Source organism: Macadamia integrifolia, chromosome 9 (genome assembly GCF_013358625.1).
Source record: "Macadamia integrifolia cultivar HAES 741 chromosome 9, SCU_Mint_v3, whole genome shotgun sequence".
Taxonomy (NCBI): domain Eukaryota; kingdom Viridiplantae; phylum Streptophyta; class Magnoliopsida; order Proteales; family Proteaceae; genus Macadamia; species Macadamia integrifolia.
Window position 1 is genome coordinate 8,997,281 of NC_056565.1, and position 16,438 is coordinate 9,013,718.

Sequence of the window (16,438 nt, forward strand, 5' to 3'; positions counted from 1 at the left end):
CATAACAGGATAGCAATTAGTTAGTCTCACAGAGTAGAAGAAGAACCTTGGAGAAGAAGGTCCTCAGGGCTTTTCAAATCGGCGACTGCAACCCCCTTCCGACGACGGCGGCAACTACGAGAATCATACTCCCATAAATACTCAATAAACAGTTTTTCCTTATTTTACTTCACAATCCAAGCCGAGATCTAGCAATCCGACCTAATTGAAACTCGGAATAATGTGTAACGTATCCATATGCAACCTCAATTCACAAGTCATTTTTCCTTTGTTTTTTTGGCACTACAGACATCCATTGTTGCTTTATCCATCCCAACCACTAGCATCTTCTCACACCAAATTAACAAGCAAAGCATGGATCGGGAAAAGACGGAAGTAATACCACAAGAAATTGAAGCCTCTCACCAAAACGTGCTAGAAAAATCACGAGCCCCTTGTAAACTAAACCATAAAGCAACTCAGTACCAAAGGATTTCTCTACCAAACTACCCCATTCCATTCAAGCACACCGCAGTGAACAAATGATTTATGAAATTCCAAAAGAAAAAATGGAACATTGAACCAGTTCAAGCAAAAGAAGGTACAGAGAAACAAAGCTCCGAAGTTCCAGAAAAACCAAACAGCAGAGAACAGCTAGAGGAATCGAAGGAACCCGATCTCCGTAAAATTCTCCTCAAACAGCAATGAACAAAACCCCAACAACATAACCCAAGTAGAAAGACGTATCCAAGTAAAACTCACAGTAGATTTAACAACTATAGCTTCAGCTTCCTCGTCAGGAACCCTGTGGTTCTCTAAGGAGAACCGGTGGTAGTCATCAGTAGGTATGAATGGCTGTTTCGTGGACGAGAAGGGAAAGTGATGCTTCTACGGTTGTTGTTGCTGCTGTTGGTGGATCTGCCCCGACGGCTGCGCTGAGCAATTTGGAGCTTCGGCGCCAAACATTAGACTTTGAGCAGATTTCCCGCGATGTTTTGTCTGATGGTACGATTCCAAAAAAAAAAAAAAAAGGTCCTTGTCTTCGGTTTCAACGCGATCTGGATCAAGAGCTCTGGGAAACAAAGCTGCTAAAGTTTCCGACGTTCAAAGGAGATGATAGATTCGAAGCAAATTAGGGGGAAATTGAGCGAATTCTAGAGAGAGAATGGGATCTGAGACTATTTGGGGGAAAGAGAAGAGAGGGTTATTTTTTGGATAATAAGACAAGGGTGTTTTATTCATGAGGGTTAAAGTGTCATTTCATAGCATCACTTAACTGACACGGATAGTAAGGGATCTGAGTATAATTTGGTGAAAAAGATGGGGTGTTCCTATAATACTTGTATTCTCCAGGGGGTGGCATTGTAAATTACCCTTTATAGTATTATTTACATGTGCGTGTAGAGATAACAAGTCATGTGTAGTCATTTAGTATATCAAGTCATTGAATAGATAAGCCATCAATGGACTAGAGCGGTTATTCTTTGCAGTGAGTGCGGTGGTGCGGTGAACATCGGATGGCCGAGAGCATCTAAGCACACACCTTGAGGTTGTCTTGGCCATTCGATACTCACCGCACCGTCGCACTCACTGCAGAGGATGTTTTCATAATGGACTATGTATTGTATTTCATCTGGTGGATTACAAGCGGACATTTTACCATAGGTTTCTATTGTATCAATCTTTCTCATAGCATATATACTTAAGTGATTAATTTGAAAACTAGTAGGGATATACAAGAACAAATAATTTTAATTGGAAGAATTTCTTTAGTGAGTTCCTTGGGAACATTTGTAGTAAATGGAATATACAGAATTGTGAACAATCATGGGTGTCATATTTTAGCGCATTCTACAGGGGTCATGCAATTACACAAACCCCTTTCCTTTTGTTGAGTGGTTTAAGAGGCACTTTCCAATCTACGATCCCTTGGAGCGAAGGGTTAAGCAGATATCAAACTTCCAACTATGTGTTGTGCACATCCCACGAAGAGAATGGAAACTACAAACTAGCATGCTTCAAAGGAGAAACTACATCCACTATCTGCATTCACCCTCACATGCTAACGTATCCGAGTGTACCATGGGACTTACCGATCAAACCTGCTCACTAATGTGACTTGAGAAAAAAAAAAAATTCACCTGATCACCTCAATGCCCTCGCTTGAAAAGCTCTTCTACCGTTAGGCCAGCTCCGGCCTATATGGCCAGAGCTTCATACTTTTGTCCTAGTTTTCCATCAATGGCGTCGGATAGTGCATTGTACCCCCAGAGGGCCAGAGCCCCTCATTCCACCAGTGCCACGATCCAGGAAGAGAGTAACTTGTAAACCCTTAAAGAAAATAATTAAGCCTGTTACCTTCTTCCTATTTAGAACAAAAATTCTCACAGGCTTGGGATTTTACACACACTTCCATCATTCCATTATGAACTGGAGTCACAGGATAAGAGAGAGATGTTCGATTGTACAGTACTAAAATACTAATGGGTGAACAACACTTGGGAAATCAATGTCTTAGCTGGTGCTATATGGCATTTTCTATGTATTAATCAAACCTAGCTAGGGCATGGATAACCCTAAAGAATGTCCCAGGATTTAGGCTGGCCGTTACTGATTGGTATCAACCATGTTGTGTGATAGTTTTCAAAAACTATCTTTTTTTTTTTTTTATCAAAATTTAAACTCAAAACCTCCTGGTGAGTGTGGACTTAGCACACCACAATTTTACCAACTGCGCCAGGCCTCATGAGATATTGTACATCCATCAATGAGTATCATAGTAAAATGGTTAGTGCCAAAATCCTTCCACACATCAAACGAATATAATGAGTTGAAATCAATGAACAACTTGTTGTGTGGGTATTGGTATCTAGTTGAGTTTCATGATGTGTTATGGTTGTCAGGTTTGACTATAGATCCCTACACCAAAGATTATATTATCGTAAAATATGGGTGGGTTTCAAATATTATTTTTTAAAAAATATATTATATAAGTTTATAATTATATATAAAATGGTAATATTTAACTAATAAGACATGATTTGATCCCACAATTTATATGTACATCCCAAATATAATTAATACTTTTCAAAAATCTAAATGTTTAAGACCCATGTTGTCTTTTTTTTTTTTCTTGCCATCGTTTAAACTTTAAATGTTTGGTCATATTTTACCGTCTCATTCATATTTTGAACCGTTATAAACTCGTCGTACTAAAAAAAGTTTTTTTGACGTTCCCGTTTTAACTAAGTATACATCCAATTGACATCTTGATGAATTCATAGCACGAATTCATGAATTTAGGATTTTCTTCTCCAGAGTTAATCTAGACAACCAGCACAAGTTCTTTTACACACTCTCTACAGTAAGTATCTCAACAACCACACAAAGCTTTCATATGCTTGTTCTTCTCAATGTCCTTGGCTTTGCCATTGACGCACATGCCATAAAGGATTCATTTTCAAAACATCTGTATCAAAGCTTCAGAGTCTTAAGTCTTAACAAACTCGACAAAAAAAAAAAAAAAAAAAAATTAGCTGAATATACCACTAAATGTGTATGAGAGAAGGTTCTCTGAACTAACACTGAAGGCATACATTAGTGTTCTCTCTCTTTCTCTATCTCTCTTCTCTTGTCAATGAAATCACTACTCATTGATGCACTCACAATTAAAGTACACATTTCTGACTTATATTTATAATTTCAAAATTCGTGGACTGATTTCCATATTCTCTATACAGGAGGACCCTTGATGCACTCACAGCTAGAAAACACATTTCCGACATATATTTATGATTCCAAAATTCGTGAGCTGACTTTCATAATCACTATACAAAAGGACCCTTGATGCACTCACGGTTAGGGAACACATTTTCGACATATATTTATGATTCCAAAATTCGTGCGCTGACTTTCATAATCCCTATCCAAGAGGACCCAAATTCCGTGGCCACGGATTAGCATTCATTTTGACTTGACGTAGACAAACACTTAAATTTTATTGACATTTTGCATTTTTGCAGGTTTAATTAATCAATGACTTTTTGCACATCCTCATAAAGAAAACGACTTTTTGAACATCTTTGAAACCCAACTTTCATTGGTCAGAAACGGGCCAATCAAGGGATAAAAATCATTCGTTGTTCTCAATCTCTGTTTTTCCATGTTTTGCTAGGTGCAGAACACGATACGTGGATAGTTCATCATCAACGATCAAGATCAAGAGGGTTGATTGAAGCTCTACCAAAACCGGGTTGAGGTAAGTGAACCAGACCGAGATATGTATGACCCAACTCAACCCGTTAACTCCTCTCTTCTTCTTATTCACTCTCTGTTATCTCTCTCATTCCCATAAAATTTGTTTACTCCTCTCTTCTTTTTCACCCTATGTTATCTCATCTCATTCCCTTAAAATCTGTTTACTCCTCTCTTCTTTTTCACCCTATGTTATCTCATCTCATTCCCTCTGACACGCTATCTCTCGGTTTGAACATCAACGAAGCCCCCTGCAACCCTTCCTGACTTCTTCAATCTCTGTTCTCTCTCCTACGCACTGATATCGCTCTCTTTGCTTCTTCTTTCGCCGGCAACATAAATCTCTGTGGAACACCATTGAAGCCCTGCAACCCATTTTTCTCATCCAAAAAACTATCCAAAGCAGCAATCATCTCGATTTCAATGGATTCTTTGGGAACAATCTCTTCTCAGGCGAGTTCCCCTCGAGCTTGACTAGATTGACTCGGCTTACACGGTTGGACCTGTCGTTCAATCACTTCACCGGAGAAATACCCTTCTCCGTCAACAATCTTACCCACTTGATTGGGCTTTTCCTGCAGAACAATGGATTCTCTGGGAATCTCCCCAACATTGATCCCTTAGGTTTGATCGATTTCAATGTTTCTTATAACAATCTCAACGGCTCCATTCCTCAAACGCTCTCAATGTTCCCTGCTTCTTCTTTCGCCGGAAACATAAATCTCTGTGGAACACCGTTGAAGCCCTGCAACCCATTTTTCTCATCCAAAAAACTATCAAAAGCAGCAATCATCTCGATTTCTGTCGGGGCAGGCATAATCTTATTAATTTTGCTTCTGATTCTTCATCTTTGCTTGCGGAAGCGGCATCGGAAGCAAGCAGGGAAGCATCCAAATCCGGGGACTCGATCGGTAGTCGCAGAGACGGGAACATCTTCGAAAGACAATGGCCCAGGTGGGTCAGCCCATGGTTTTAAGTATCTCCGATACCGATACGATACCCTCCGATACGTATCTTAAATTTAGCCGATCGATACGATACATGAAATTTTTAAAATCCTTTCGTATCAATATATATCCTACAATACATACCGATATGCATCAATACACCACCAATACACATCGATACGATACAATATGCCTCGATACGACTATGAAAATTATAAAATTGAGGTAAAATGTACGCTTCGGTATGTATTGATACGTATCATGAGTATCGGTATGTATCGATCGGTACGTATCGGTATATATTGGCACGTATCGGTGAGTATCGATATATATATATATATATCGGTACGTATCGGTGAGTATCAATACGTATTGGTGACTATCGGTATATACCGATACAGTGCGCTATGGTCATATAATGGCCAAGATGGGTAATTTTTTAGAAAAACACGATTTTTTGAAGGGTTTTTGTTCCAAAGTTGCTGTCAACCATATTTCTCTCTAACTAAAGTGGAAATCAAGGTTGGGAACAAAGATTTTACATTTATGGGACAACTACAAACCTTGAATTCTTAGTACGATACCCTCAATTTAGTATTTATGCATAATACATGTTATCAATAGCTTTTTTGAACAAACTATTTATGCAAAAGTGTTTAAAAAAATGTTTCCTATCCATTTATGTGTGTATCTTTAGCGTATCTTAGTGTATCTCTGATACGATACGATACTCTCCGATACGTATCTTAATTTTGGCCGACTGATACGGCGACCGATACCGATACTTTAATCCTTGGGTCAGCCGAATCAGAGAGGAACAAGTTGGTATTCTTCAATTGTGGAAACAATAACTTCGATTTGGAAGATCTACTGAGAGCATCAGCAGAGGTGTTAGGGAAAGGAGGCATAGGTACATCATATAAGGTTGTATTGGAGGAAGGAACGACTGTTGTGGTGAAGAGATTGAAAGACGTCGCCGTCTCCAAGAAGGAATTCGAGTTGCAGTTGGAAGCTCTAGGCAAGATCAAGCACAATAATGTGGTACCCTTGAGAGCATTTTACTACTCCAAGGACGAGAAGCTTCTCGTCTGTGATTTCATCCCTAATGGAAGCTTATCTTCCCTTCTTCACGGTACCGAGTCATCCACACTTGTAAACCGGATCACCCAACCTTCTTAATCTTGACCGTTGGTGATGAACTGTCCACGTGTCGTGTTCTGCACCTAGCAAAACATGGAAAAACAGAGATTGAGAACAACAGACGATTTTTATCCCCAATCAAGAGGAAAAGATGGTATCCTTCATATGTCCTTAAAGGGCCCACCAAAAGTAAGCGCGATGACTGTATGTGAAATAGGACCACACAATGGTGCCGTCTGCAGCAACTGCCTCAATCAAATATGGGGATGGTTTGATAACTTACACCTTGCACATGTCAAACCAATTAATGTCACCCTCACCCCTAATTCTATTGTGGTCGATTACTTCATTTTTCAGATTTTGATTAAGTAAAAGTAAGGATGTTAATAGACATTTGATTGGATTCGCTATAAAAATTTTCAGGTAATACTAAAATCGAATCATTTAATAAATGTTTTCATATATTAAAATTGAAATCATTTATAAACAGTTTCGATTTAAACAGTTTTCTTATGTTTTCTAATTTTTTGTCCAAACAACTTCTTTACCGTTAAAATTTTTAGTGAAATTGATGTAAATTATAACATTAAATTGATTTTTTTATTATTATATGTTTTTTAATAGTTTTTTAATATAAACTTAATTTTTTTGTATGAAAATATATATAAACTTAATATTGAATGACTTAAACTTACTACATATATGTTAATCGATTTAATAATTTATTTAAACAGTTTAAACTTTAAGACCAATACCAAATCACGATTTCAATTTTAAAACCAAAATCAAACCATTTAATAAACAGTTTCACTGTTTTGTTGTAAACGGTTCAATTCGATTTCAATTTCAAATTCAGATCCTTGAGTAAGAGTGTTGTCTTCACTAGTAGAGGAAGGACTCCAACAATGGTTATATGACCCTATGATTGCACTTTGTGTTTATCATTAACTCCCACATCCTATTGTTTCTGAACGCAAATACCCTTCCTAGGTTCAATCAAAGGGTTCAGATGTCTATGGTAAGGGGATTCTTCATTCACCATGGGTGGAAGAAAAGAAAACTCGGTCATTTTTATGAATCATTTTTTTTTTTTTTACAAACTTGGGAACATAGAGATGCACAAACTTTCTTACACAAATGCACAAAATAACAAGAAACACATGATCAAAAAATGGTTTAAGTCACTTGCAATAGATTACAGAATTGCATCATACAAGAGTAAGTTCACATTAAAATCTGGGTTAAGGCAGCTTTTCAATTCTCACTAAAAGAAAAATGAAAAAGGATTTAAAATGATTATTATTTTTCTTCACCTAGCTCTCATACTCCATGCTGGATTCTGCCAGGAGGGAAGGAGGATCATCCAGCCTGGTAAGAACATCGGGTACTCCAGTGGTATCCCTTATTATCTGTAAAACCATACAGCAACCAAAACAAAATGCAGTTAGGACCTGTTAGCTCACCAAAAGAATTTATGTGACCTGGCATCTACTAAGGGCAACAGAATCAGTTCCATCATATATTCCAGTTTTATAAATTACTTTCTGCCAAACACTAAAACAGCTCGAGTCCTAAGCTATACATGTCTATCCTCACAGCTCCTCAAATCATTTTAGGCCTACCCCTAGCTCTTTTGAGTTTTGATTCTTCCAATCTTCCTACTGAAATATTTAAAAAGGCTATTGTTGCACACATCCTATCGCCTCAAATTACTCTCAAAACTTATCATGTATCGGAACTACTCTTAAATTAGCGTCAATATGTTCATTCCTTACTCTTGTCTTTTCTAGTTTTACCACTCATTCATCTAAACATCTCATTTCAGCCAGAGTCTATGTATTTTTTTCTTCACTAACATTCAGACATTATTGCTGAACCACAGAATAATAGTTTCAAATGCTTGACAGTTTTAGTGGAGTATGGTTGATGGATCAACACACCTAATGGATTCTATGGCTCTCACTCCACAGAACCTGGGTTTAGCCATTTTATAGAACCAGCAAACCAGGACTGGATTCAGTCCAGGGCCCATACATAACATCAGCCAAAGTATTTTCCTATTCTAAGGTTGGGAATTAGGCAAGACTTGGCTCATGACACTACAACAGACCAAAGCCAGTCCACCTCTGGCTATGTAACAAGAGTATATCATCAACAGGCTTACACAAATTTATGGGGGCCCGTTCATACATCAGTCCTAGTTTGCAAACCTATTCCAAGGTTGGTAATGGGCCAGATTCATCCTATGACAGACCTAGGTCAGTCCAATACGGTTATAGTTGCTAGCCCATTAACTGAGCTCATTCAGATCTCACCCTTGTACATTAAAACCGCTATATTCACAGAGTATAGCATCAGAATTTTAAGTTGCTGAAACATCATGTGCGTGAGGAATTCAAAGGAGCCGTGATCAAAGATAAAAATATATCCAAAACCATTTTTTTTTACTGGTACAGATATTGGAAAATGAAACTTACAAGTATTTCTTCATCAAGATAAGAAATCATAAACAGTCTCTGAAAAGTCCCACCTGGAGGGAAAAATAGTAAGAATTAGTGCTTACTCATGAATGTTTCTAAATAAGAAAAAACAAAAGCATTCATCCAGAAATAAACCCTGCCGCACCACCAAGAAAATTTACCTTAAGAATCTATATTTTTTTCCAGTTCAAGAAATCAACTAAACAGAGTCAACATGTAAATTGGTCCAGTCCCCAAAAGCTTTCGTGATGGAAAATCAACAATTAACAATGACTATACAAAAACAACACTTTCAGAAATCAGAAAGAAACACACATAAAGACAACTACTAGCAACAGAACCTGTAACAAAAGCCATCAGAGAGGAGATTTATATCAGTGTTATCATTGGCAAATCAAGTATTAACAACTAGTTATCTGCAGCTACTCAGAGTGGAAACAAAAAGTAAGAACAAAATTATTTACTTTTTTTTCCTCTCATCTTTGACTTGCTGGCTACAAGGATAAACTGCATATGCAAATACTAAATTCCAGGAAACCCAATGCTTGCTTTCGAGTGTTGAGTTGAAGCATGTACAAATTGTTATTCAACCAAATAACACGAATATTCCCCATCCAAACCCCCTACCCTCACCCCTCCCCGAGAGAGAGAGAGAGTAAATAAAAATCAACTAAAGTTTGAAAATTTTTGTTCATAAAATGACTAGAGAGTGAGCACATATCAATGAAGAGTTAAAAAATTATTCAGATGAGCTAAAGAGAGAACTATCAATTAATGGATAGACTTGGCCTAACTGATGATGGACACCCCTCAAAAGGCATTAATGGATAGACTAGAGAGTGAGAGAGAGAGAGAGAGAGAGAGAAGAGTAGATAAATATCAACTAAATGTTGAAATTTTTTGTTCATAAAATGATTAGAGAGTGAGCATATATCAACCAAGAGTTAAAAAATTATTCATATGAGCTAAACAGAGAACCATCAATTAATGGATAGACTTGGTCTAGCTGATGATGAAGGACACCCCTCAAAAGGCATTAATGGATAGGCGAGAGAGAGGGAAGAGTAGATAAATATCAACTAAAGGTTGAAAATTTTTTGTTCATAAAATGACTAGAGAGTGAGCATATATCAACCAAGAGTTAAAAAATTATTCATATGAGCTAAAAAGAGAACTATCAATGGATAGACTTGGCCTAACTGGTGACGAAGCACACGCATCAAAAGACCCTCAATAATCAATACCTTACCACCCTTGAGGTGCATTTTTTGAAAACATTCGTCTCATAAAACACCCCCAAACAAAGACATCAGCATTCATGCTCAGAAAGGGGAATATAAGGACAGGAAAGATTAGGACATAAAACCAGGCTGAATTTAGGGGTTTTTCTTTTCAGAAAGGAAGTCTATATTATTTGTCTCAAGCAAGAACCAAGGTTCTAGTTAGACTTAGTGAGTCCACTTCAAATTGAAACTTTTCAGAAACAGTGAACAGTCCCCCCCCCCCTCTTTCTGAATGCATAAATGGTCCCATACTACCTATCAGGGAGTACACTACATGACACCACAGAGGGCTACAAGAGGGGGTGCCTTAATGCACTCAGTGAAGACAAAAGAGTTGAACCCATGACCTCCAAGGATTCTTGCAACCTACTAATGGGAGGGACACCAACTAACTGCGTCAGTAGTTGTCGTTCAGTTGTCGTTCTCCATACTTATAAAAAACAAATAATTGAATAAAATTTCACTAAAAATATAAGACGTGCTAAGTAAGAAAAACAACAGTAGCAACAACAAAAACTCAACCTAATCCCAACTAAATGGGGTCAACTACATGGATCCTTACTCTCCAATCAGTTCTATTCGAGGTCATACCTACAACAAGGCCTAAGCTATGCATGTTTTTCCTCACCACTTCTCCTAAGGTCTTTTTAAGTTTGTTGCTGGCTCTTTTAGTTCCTTCAATCCGAATCAAATTATTCCTTCGCACTGGAGCATCCAAAAGCCTCCGTAGAACATGGCCATGCCACATCAATGAATCCCTTGTAGACTATCATGTATATGATCATTCCTTAGTCCTTACTTTATTCTTCCTAGTTTTTTCACACATTCATCTCAATATCCTCTTCTCGACTACACTAGTTTTATTTATACGACGGTTCTTAACTGCCAACATTCCACACTATACATCATAGCCGGTCTCTGCTGATCATATAGCAATCCTATAAAATCTTCCTTTTAGTTTTAAAGGAATACGTCGATCACACAACACTTTAGACGCACCTTTCCTCTTCATCCATAGTATTTTAATCCTTTGTGTAACATCACCCTCTATTTGTCCTTCTTTGTTTATGATTGAGCCTAGATACCTGAAATAATCACTTTACGGAATCTCCATCTTCATTCTACTTATCTTTAAACTTTTTTATTCCAAGGTTGATCTCCATAACTCCAACTAGGCGTTAATCCCTGATCTGTCTCATCCACCAGAATAATATCATCAACAAAAATCATATATTGAGGAACCTCCTCTTGAATGTCTCTGACCATCCATATTAAGTACAAACAAATAAGTGCTTAAATCCAATCCTTGATGTAACCCAATTGTAATTGGGAATTCACTACATTAAAACCCCATTGTTTCTACACTAGTCACCACACCATCATACATATCTTTAATTATATCAACATATTTACTTATAGTACTTGCCATATTAACTCCCTAGGGACTATGTCATAATATTTTTCTAGGTTAATAAAGACCATACGGAGATCCTTATTCCAATCTCTAAATATTTTCATGAGTCTCCTAATTAAATAGCTTTTGTCGTGGATCTTCCTGGCATAAAACCAAATTGATTCTTTGTAATACTAGTTTTTTTGTCTCAGGTGGGTTTCAATAACACTCTCCCTCCTCACATAAGTATATGAGAACTAAAACCCTTGCCTTTCACCAACTTGGGAAAATTAAAGCAGAACTTGGAACAAGAATAATCACACTAAACCCAAGGATTAAAGTATCGGTATCGGTCGCCGTATCAGTCGGCCAAAATTAAGATACATATTGGAGGGTATCGTATCGTATCGGAGATATGCTAAAGATACGCACATAAATGGAGAGAAAACACTTTTTTATACACTTTGCATAAAAAAATAGTTAAAGAAAGCTATATATAACATGTATTATGCATAAACACTAAATTGAGAGTATCGCACTAAGAATCAAAGGTTTATAATTGTCCCATAAATGTAAAATCCTTGTTCCCAACCTTGATTTCCACTTTAGTTAGAGAGAAAAATGGTTTGCAATAACTTTGGGACAAAAACACCTCAAAAAATTATGTTTTTCTAAAAAATGACCCATCTTTGCCATTTTATGACCGTATTGGTGCGTATCGATATGTATCAACTATCGGTGTGTATCAGTCGATACATACCGATACGCACCGATACATACCGAAACGTACATTTCACTTCGATTTTGAATTTTTCATAGAGTATCGGGTACATATCGGTGTGTATCGTGTTGTATTGGTGGTGTATCGGTGCGTATCGGTATGTATCGTAGGATACATATCGATACAAAAGGGTTTTAAAAATTTCATGTATCATATCGGTCAGGGCCGATACGGTACGATACAGACCGATACTTTAAATAAACCAGATTATTGGGCAACAAAAACAGCCCTCAACCTAGAAGTCTAATTCTTCAGAAGCATCTGGCTCTGATGCAAGCAACAAGCAAAACCCTCTCCTTTGGGATAAAATAGGACTGGTTTGTGGTTTGATGTGGATTCCCAAACCTGCATCACCATCTTTTGACTTAAAAACTTCAGCAAATCCAACTTTCCTCACTATCCTAAACTTGACTTACACCAATTTTCAAGTCAGTTCCAGTTTTTCGCACTTTTGGCTTAACTTATAGCTCCAAACACTACAGGGATTCATCATTTAACAGCAAGGAGGCACTGAGGACACATTATTCGAAGTTCAATAGCAATTTAGCATTTAATCACAGGCTCACACCACTCCAACTTGCGCGACAGCAAAGGAAGGTTCTGACCTATCATGAATACTTTATCAAATTTCCATGAATCCTTGGAATAAATGTTCTGCACTTGTATTTGGAAATTTTCATCATTTACGGCTGTTGTTAGACTTATTTTTTGCATGTATGTTATGACTTTTGTGCTAGTAGACCGTCCCAAACCCAAATTCTCTCAATCCTTGGATTTGTATTAGATTTCTCAAACCTGTCCTGCACCACAAGTTCTCTTAATTTTTTTCCAGGGGAATAAATTTATATTCTTCAAAGAATGAGATTGCAATAAAATAACCAGGGGGGAGCAATAAAACACTTACCGAGAGGAAGACTTAGCCCACTGGACATAACATCCCTAATTGGCATGGGAAGCTGCTGCAGTGTGCTGACTGCTTGGCCAAATACACCTTTTAGCTGTTCTGGTACTGCCTCTTCCCTTACCGTTGGAGTTTCAAAAACTCCTTCAACATACTCAATTTTCATGCGAAGTGGTCCTTCAACAGCTAATTTGGTGGACAGAATGAATTTGCTTTCTATCTGCATGTCAACTAGAAGAACTTCAGAAATGCTAAACGAGCTAGAACCTCAATGACAACTGAAGGTGTTAAACACAAATAGAAATTGAAAAATTTTAGCTTTTTTCCAACTTTTCACTGGTCCTTTTATCCCATACATTCTTAAGACCATTATAACACACACCCCAAATGCCTCAGACTTCCAAATTCAGTGGCTGGACCTGGTGAACCAACAAGGAACTTGCACTTATTCTATGAAACTTAAACTGAACAACTTACAGAATTTTCCTTTCATTTCCACACTATTAAAAGGAATGGTAAGAAAACTTCAAGCTAATCTTATCGTTGACTTTAGAGTTCATAATCAATAGTAAAGTCAGATATATTTAATTCTGTTTGTCCTGTTTGCTGCAACAGGCTTGTATGTATATAAGTGGCCACCCTTTTTATATTTTTTTCTTGAAAGCAGCTCATATCTGTTTTAACTATGCTATTTCTTGATTATCAATGCTAATGAAAACTATTGCTCTTGCTTGAATTAGATTTTATATCTACCAAGTAAGTTGAATACACCATGCTAGGATTTTAGTACATGAATTTGATTGCCTAAGCCAAACAGCAGGCATGATATTCATTATTATACTTTTTAACTGTCAGAACAGTGGCTTCATAAACTCCAAAGAGTTTGAATTTCCCAACAAACTACAGGCAAACTGGGATAAAGAACTACATGAGACTGTCTAACAAAAGAACTCCATGATACTGCCTCCAGCTCTACCTTTGGGCCTGAATTTTTTCATCCAAATCTCAACTGATAAAGCAAAAAACAAAAACTTGGACCAGAAGTAGTTTGAACATCCCTATGAGACAATAAAGAGACCAAACTTAAATAAAATTAAGGTACATTTAATAACTAACACCTCATAATGCGCTTGTAAAAAAGAAATACAGATGTGATCTACAAAACAATAATATACAAACTTCATCAAGATGATAGTACTCTGCCACTTTCACTGTTTCACATGTACATTTCAAGGATTAAAATATAAACATGAATATCCCAAGGGATTTACCGTGTTTAAAAGCTTAATATTTGCAGTAGTCTTTGCATATCCTTCCTTAATCACCACATCCAACCCTAATAAGTTTGCCAAAGCTGAGGGAAATATCCTAAGAAGAAACCAAGATCACACCAAGACAATTAGCGTCTGATGGATGAAACCAAATCAATGCTAACATCCACAATTAATTGCCATCACATTCAAAAATGAGATCAATCATGTTCACAAAAAATTCATAGTGGAACATTCAAAACAACACTCACTCCAAAACAGATCTTGCAGCCAATGAACCCGGGCTACCATTTCCCAGCCACTCAAAATTCCATCGCCCTTCGAAAAAGGGTGACCTATAGATGGATAAATAACCAAGTCATTGTAAAACATGTAATCAATTTTCAGGAAAGCGGCAAGAAAGTGGTTTCCTCAACTATAGTAAGTCAAACGCAACCTACGTTGTAGGTCGAGATGTGGGATTAAGCCTCTCAAGACCAGTGATTCTCTCATTCACATCAATTCGCTGCATATCTGTTGTTTTTCCAGTAACCAGTGCTTCAAGGCCTCCAGAATCCTTAAGCTGAAATGGTGGTTTCACAAAAACTATAAACGAAATTAACAGAAAGAAGAACATTGAGCTTGAGCACCACTTATTACTGAGCTAAATTGATTCTTCAAGGAATAAGAAAAGAGCCCAATGAAATTACGGACACACAGTAAGCGTCTAAATTGCACAATCACATGGGTTGGAAGCGCCACCTAATAATTCAACTCCTAACAAAGGATCTATTTGTTTCCAACGAATTTAATGCGAATTTTCAATGGAAGTAGAAAGAGAGGAGAAGAAGAAGAAGAAGAAGAAGATGAAGAAGGATTCAAAGCAAGCACACACAAACAGAAGTGCTTACAGCCAGAAGTAGAGATTCCTTGGCAGAAAGCCTCTCCATTGCTTTGGCATAAGCCGCCGAAGCTCCCTGTACTGTCTGTTCAACCATAGCTCTGCAACCTCCAAAATTCGACCTCCGACCACCGCTCTGAGGGAACCCAATTCCGCCATTTTCTGACCACCGAAGCACAGAAACGGCACAAGAAGAAAACGATGAATTAGATGAATGAAATGCCGAACGATATCCTACAAAAGCAGGAAGGGATTCGAGCCCAACAGCCATGGAAGCGAAATCTAAAGTAATTCAGAGAAAGCCGAAACGAATATAAAACTCAATAAAAAACCACACTAATCCGTATCTCATAATTTAAAGCTTCTTAAATTCGTAATTAACCCTAATTTTCCGGCCTTGACTCTGGATTTCCGCACGAATGTGGTTTGGTGTGTAATCAACTCGTGTTCATGTGAAATGCGGAAGAGAGAGGGCAAAAGTGAAGGTTGTCTTAACGAGGGGCATTTTCGTCAGATAAAGTAGGTAGATGAATAATCAACGAAGATCGCTGTTGACTTGTAGCGGGAACAATTAACTTTTAATTTATAAACAGTTTGGAAGACTAAGGGCCGTTTGATAACGTTTCTGCAAGAAACGGTAGAAACATAAATTTTCGTTTCTAGAAACAGAAACGGAATTGAATGTGTTTGATAAGTCATGTTTTTAAAAGTCGATGGTAACCAGTGAAAGAATTACCACAAGTCGTTTCCAGAACCAAGTGGATCGTTTCTTGAATCATAAATAAGTAAAAATTTCTATTTCTATTTCTAAAAATAAATAAAACGGAACAGATTTATCAAACGCTTTTTGCTCCGTTTCTGCTGTTTCTGAAAACAAAAACGGTAGAAACGCGTTTCTTGAAACGTTATCAAATGGGCCCTAAATTATCCATGCATTTGCCTCAAATTCCCAATGGAACTTCTTCTTTTTTTTTTTAATTATTTACCAGTCTTACTGATATTTGGAAAAGGGAGAGGGATAGGTATGCCGCCGATTTCAAGTATTTTAGCGGATAGCTCCAATAGGAACACATGATGGAGTATCATTCAAGAAGGATATGTGGGTCATTTCAGAAAAAGGGAAGAGAGA

General features: G+C 37.4%; 2 protein-coding genes across 4 annotated transcripts; one reads left to right on the forward strand and one right to left on the reverse strand.

Moving 5' to 3' along the window:
- Nucleotides 1-830: 830 nt before the first annotated feature.
- Nucleotides 831-6,359, forward strand: LOC122089484 (probable inactive receptor kinase At2g26730). The gene is made up of 3 exons (XM_042659244.1): nt 831-984; nt 4,687-5,187; nt 6,046-6,359. Exons 1-3 carry the CDS (start codon nt 831-833, stop codon nt 6,357-6,359), a joined length of 969 nt encoding a protein of 322 aa, XP_042515178.1.
- Nucleotides 6,360-7,481: 1,122 nt separating this feature from the next.
- LOC122087969 (probable plastid-lipid-associated protein 13, chloroplastic) lies at nt 7,482-15,742 on the reverse strand. 3 transcript variants are annotated; one of them, XR_006142925.1, is made up of 8 exons: nt 15,320-15,742; nt 14,870-14,991; nt 14,681-14,764; nt 14,430-14,526; nt 13,162-13,378; nt 8,962-9,073; nt 8,798-8,850; nt 7,629-7,729 (listed from the first exon to the last, which is right to left on the reverse strand). XR_006142925.1 is itself a non-coding variant. In XM_042657106.1 (7 exons), the coding sequence occupies exons 1-7, from the start codon at nt 15,578-15,580 to the stop codon at nt 7,634-7,636; spliced, it is 930 nt and encodes a 309-aa protein (XP_042513040.1). In that variant the 5' UTR covers nt 15,581-15,740; the 3' UTR covers nt 7,482-7,633. The 3 variants fall into 3 exon arrangements, 2 of the variants coding, with proteins under 2 accessions (XP_042513040.1, XP_042513042.1); XM_042657106.1 differs by lacking the exon at nt 8,962-9,073 and having other exon boundaries at nt 7,482-7,729; nt 15,320-15,740; XM_042657108.1 differs by lacking the exon at nt 8,962-9,073 and having other exon boundaries at nt 7,482-7,729; nt 14,870-15,014; nt 15,320-15,453.
- Nucleotides 15,743-16,438: the final 696 nt, after the last annotated feature.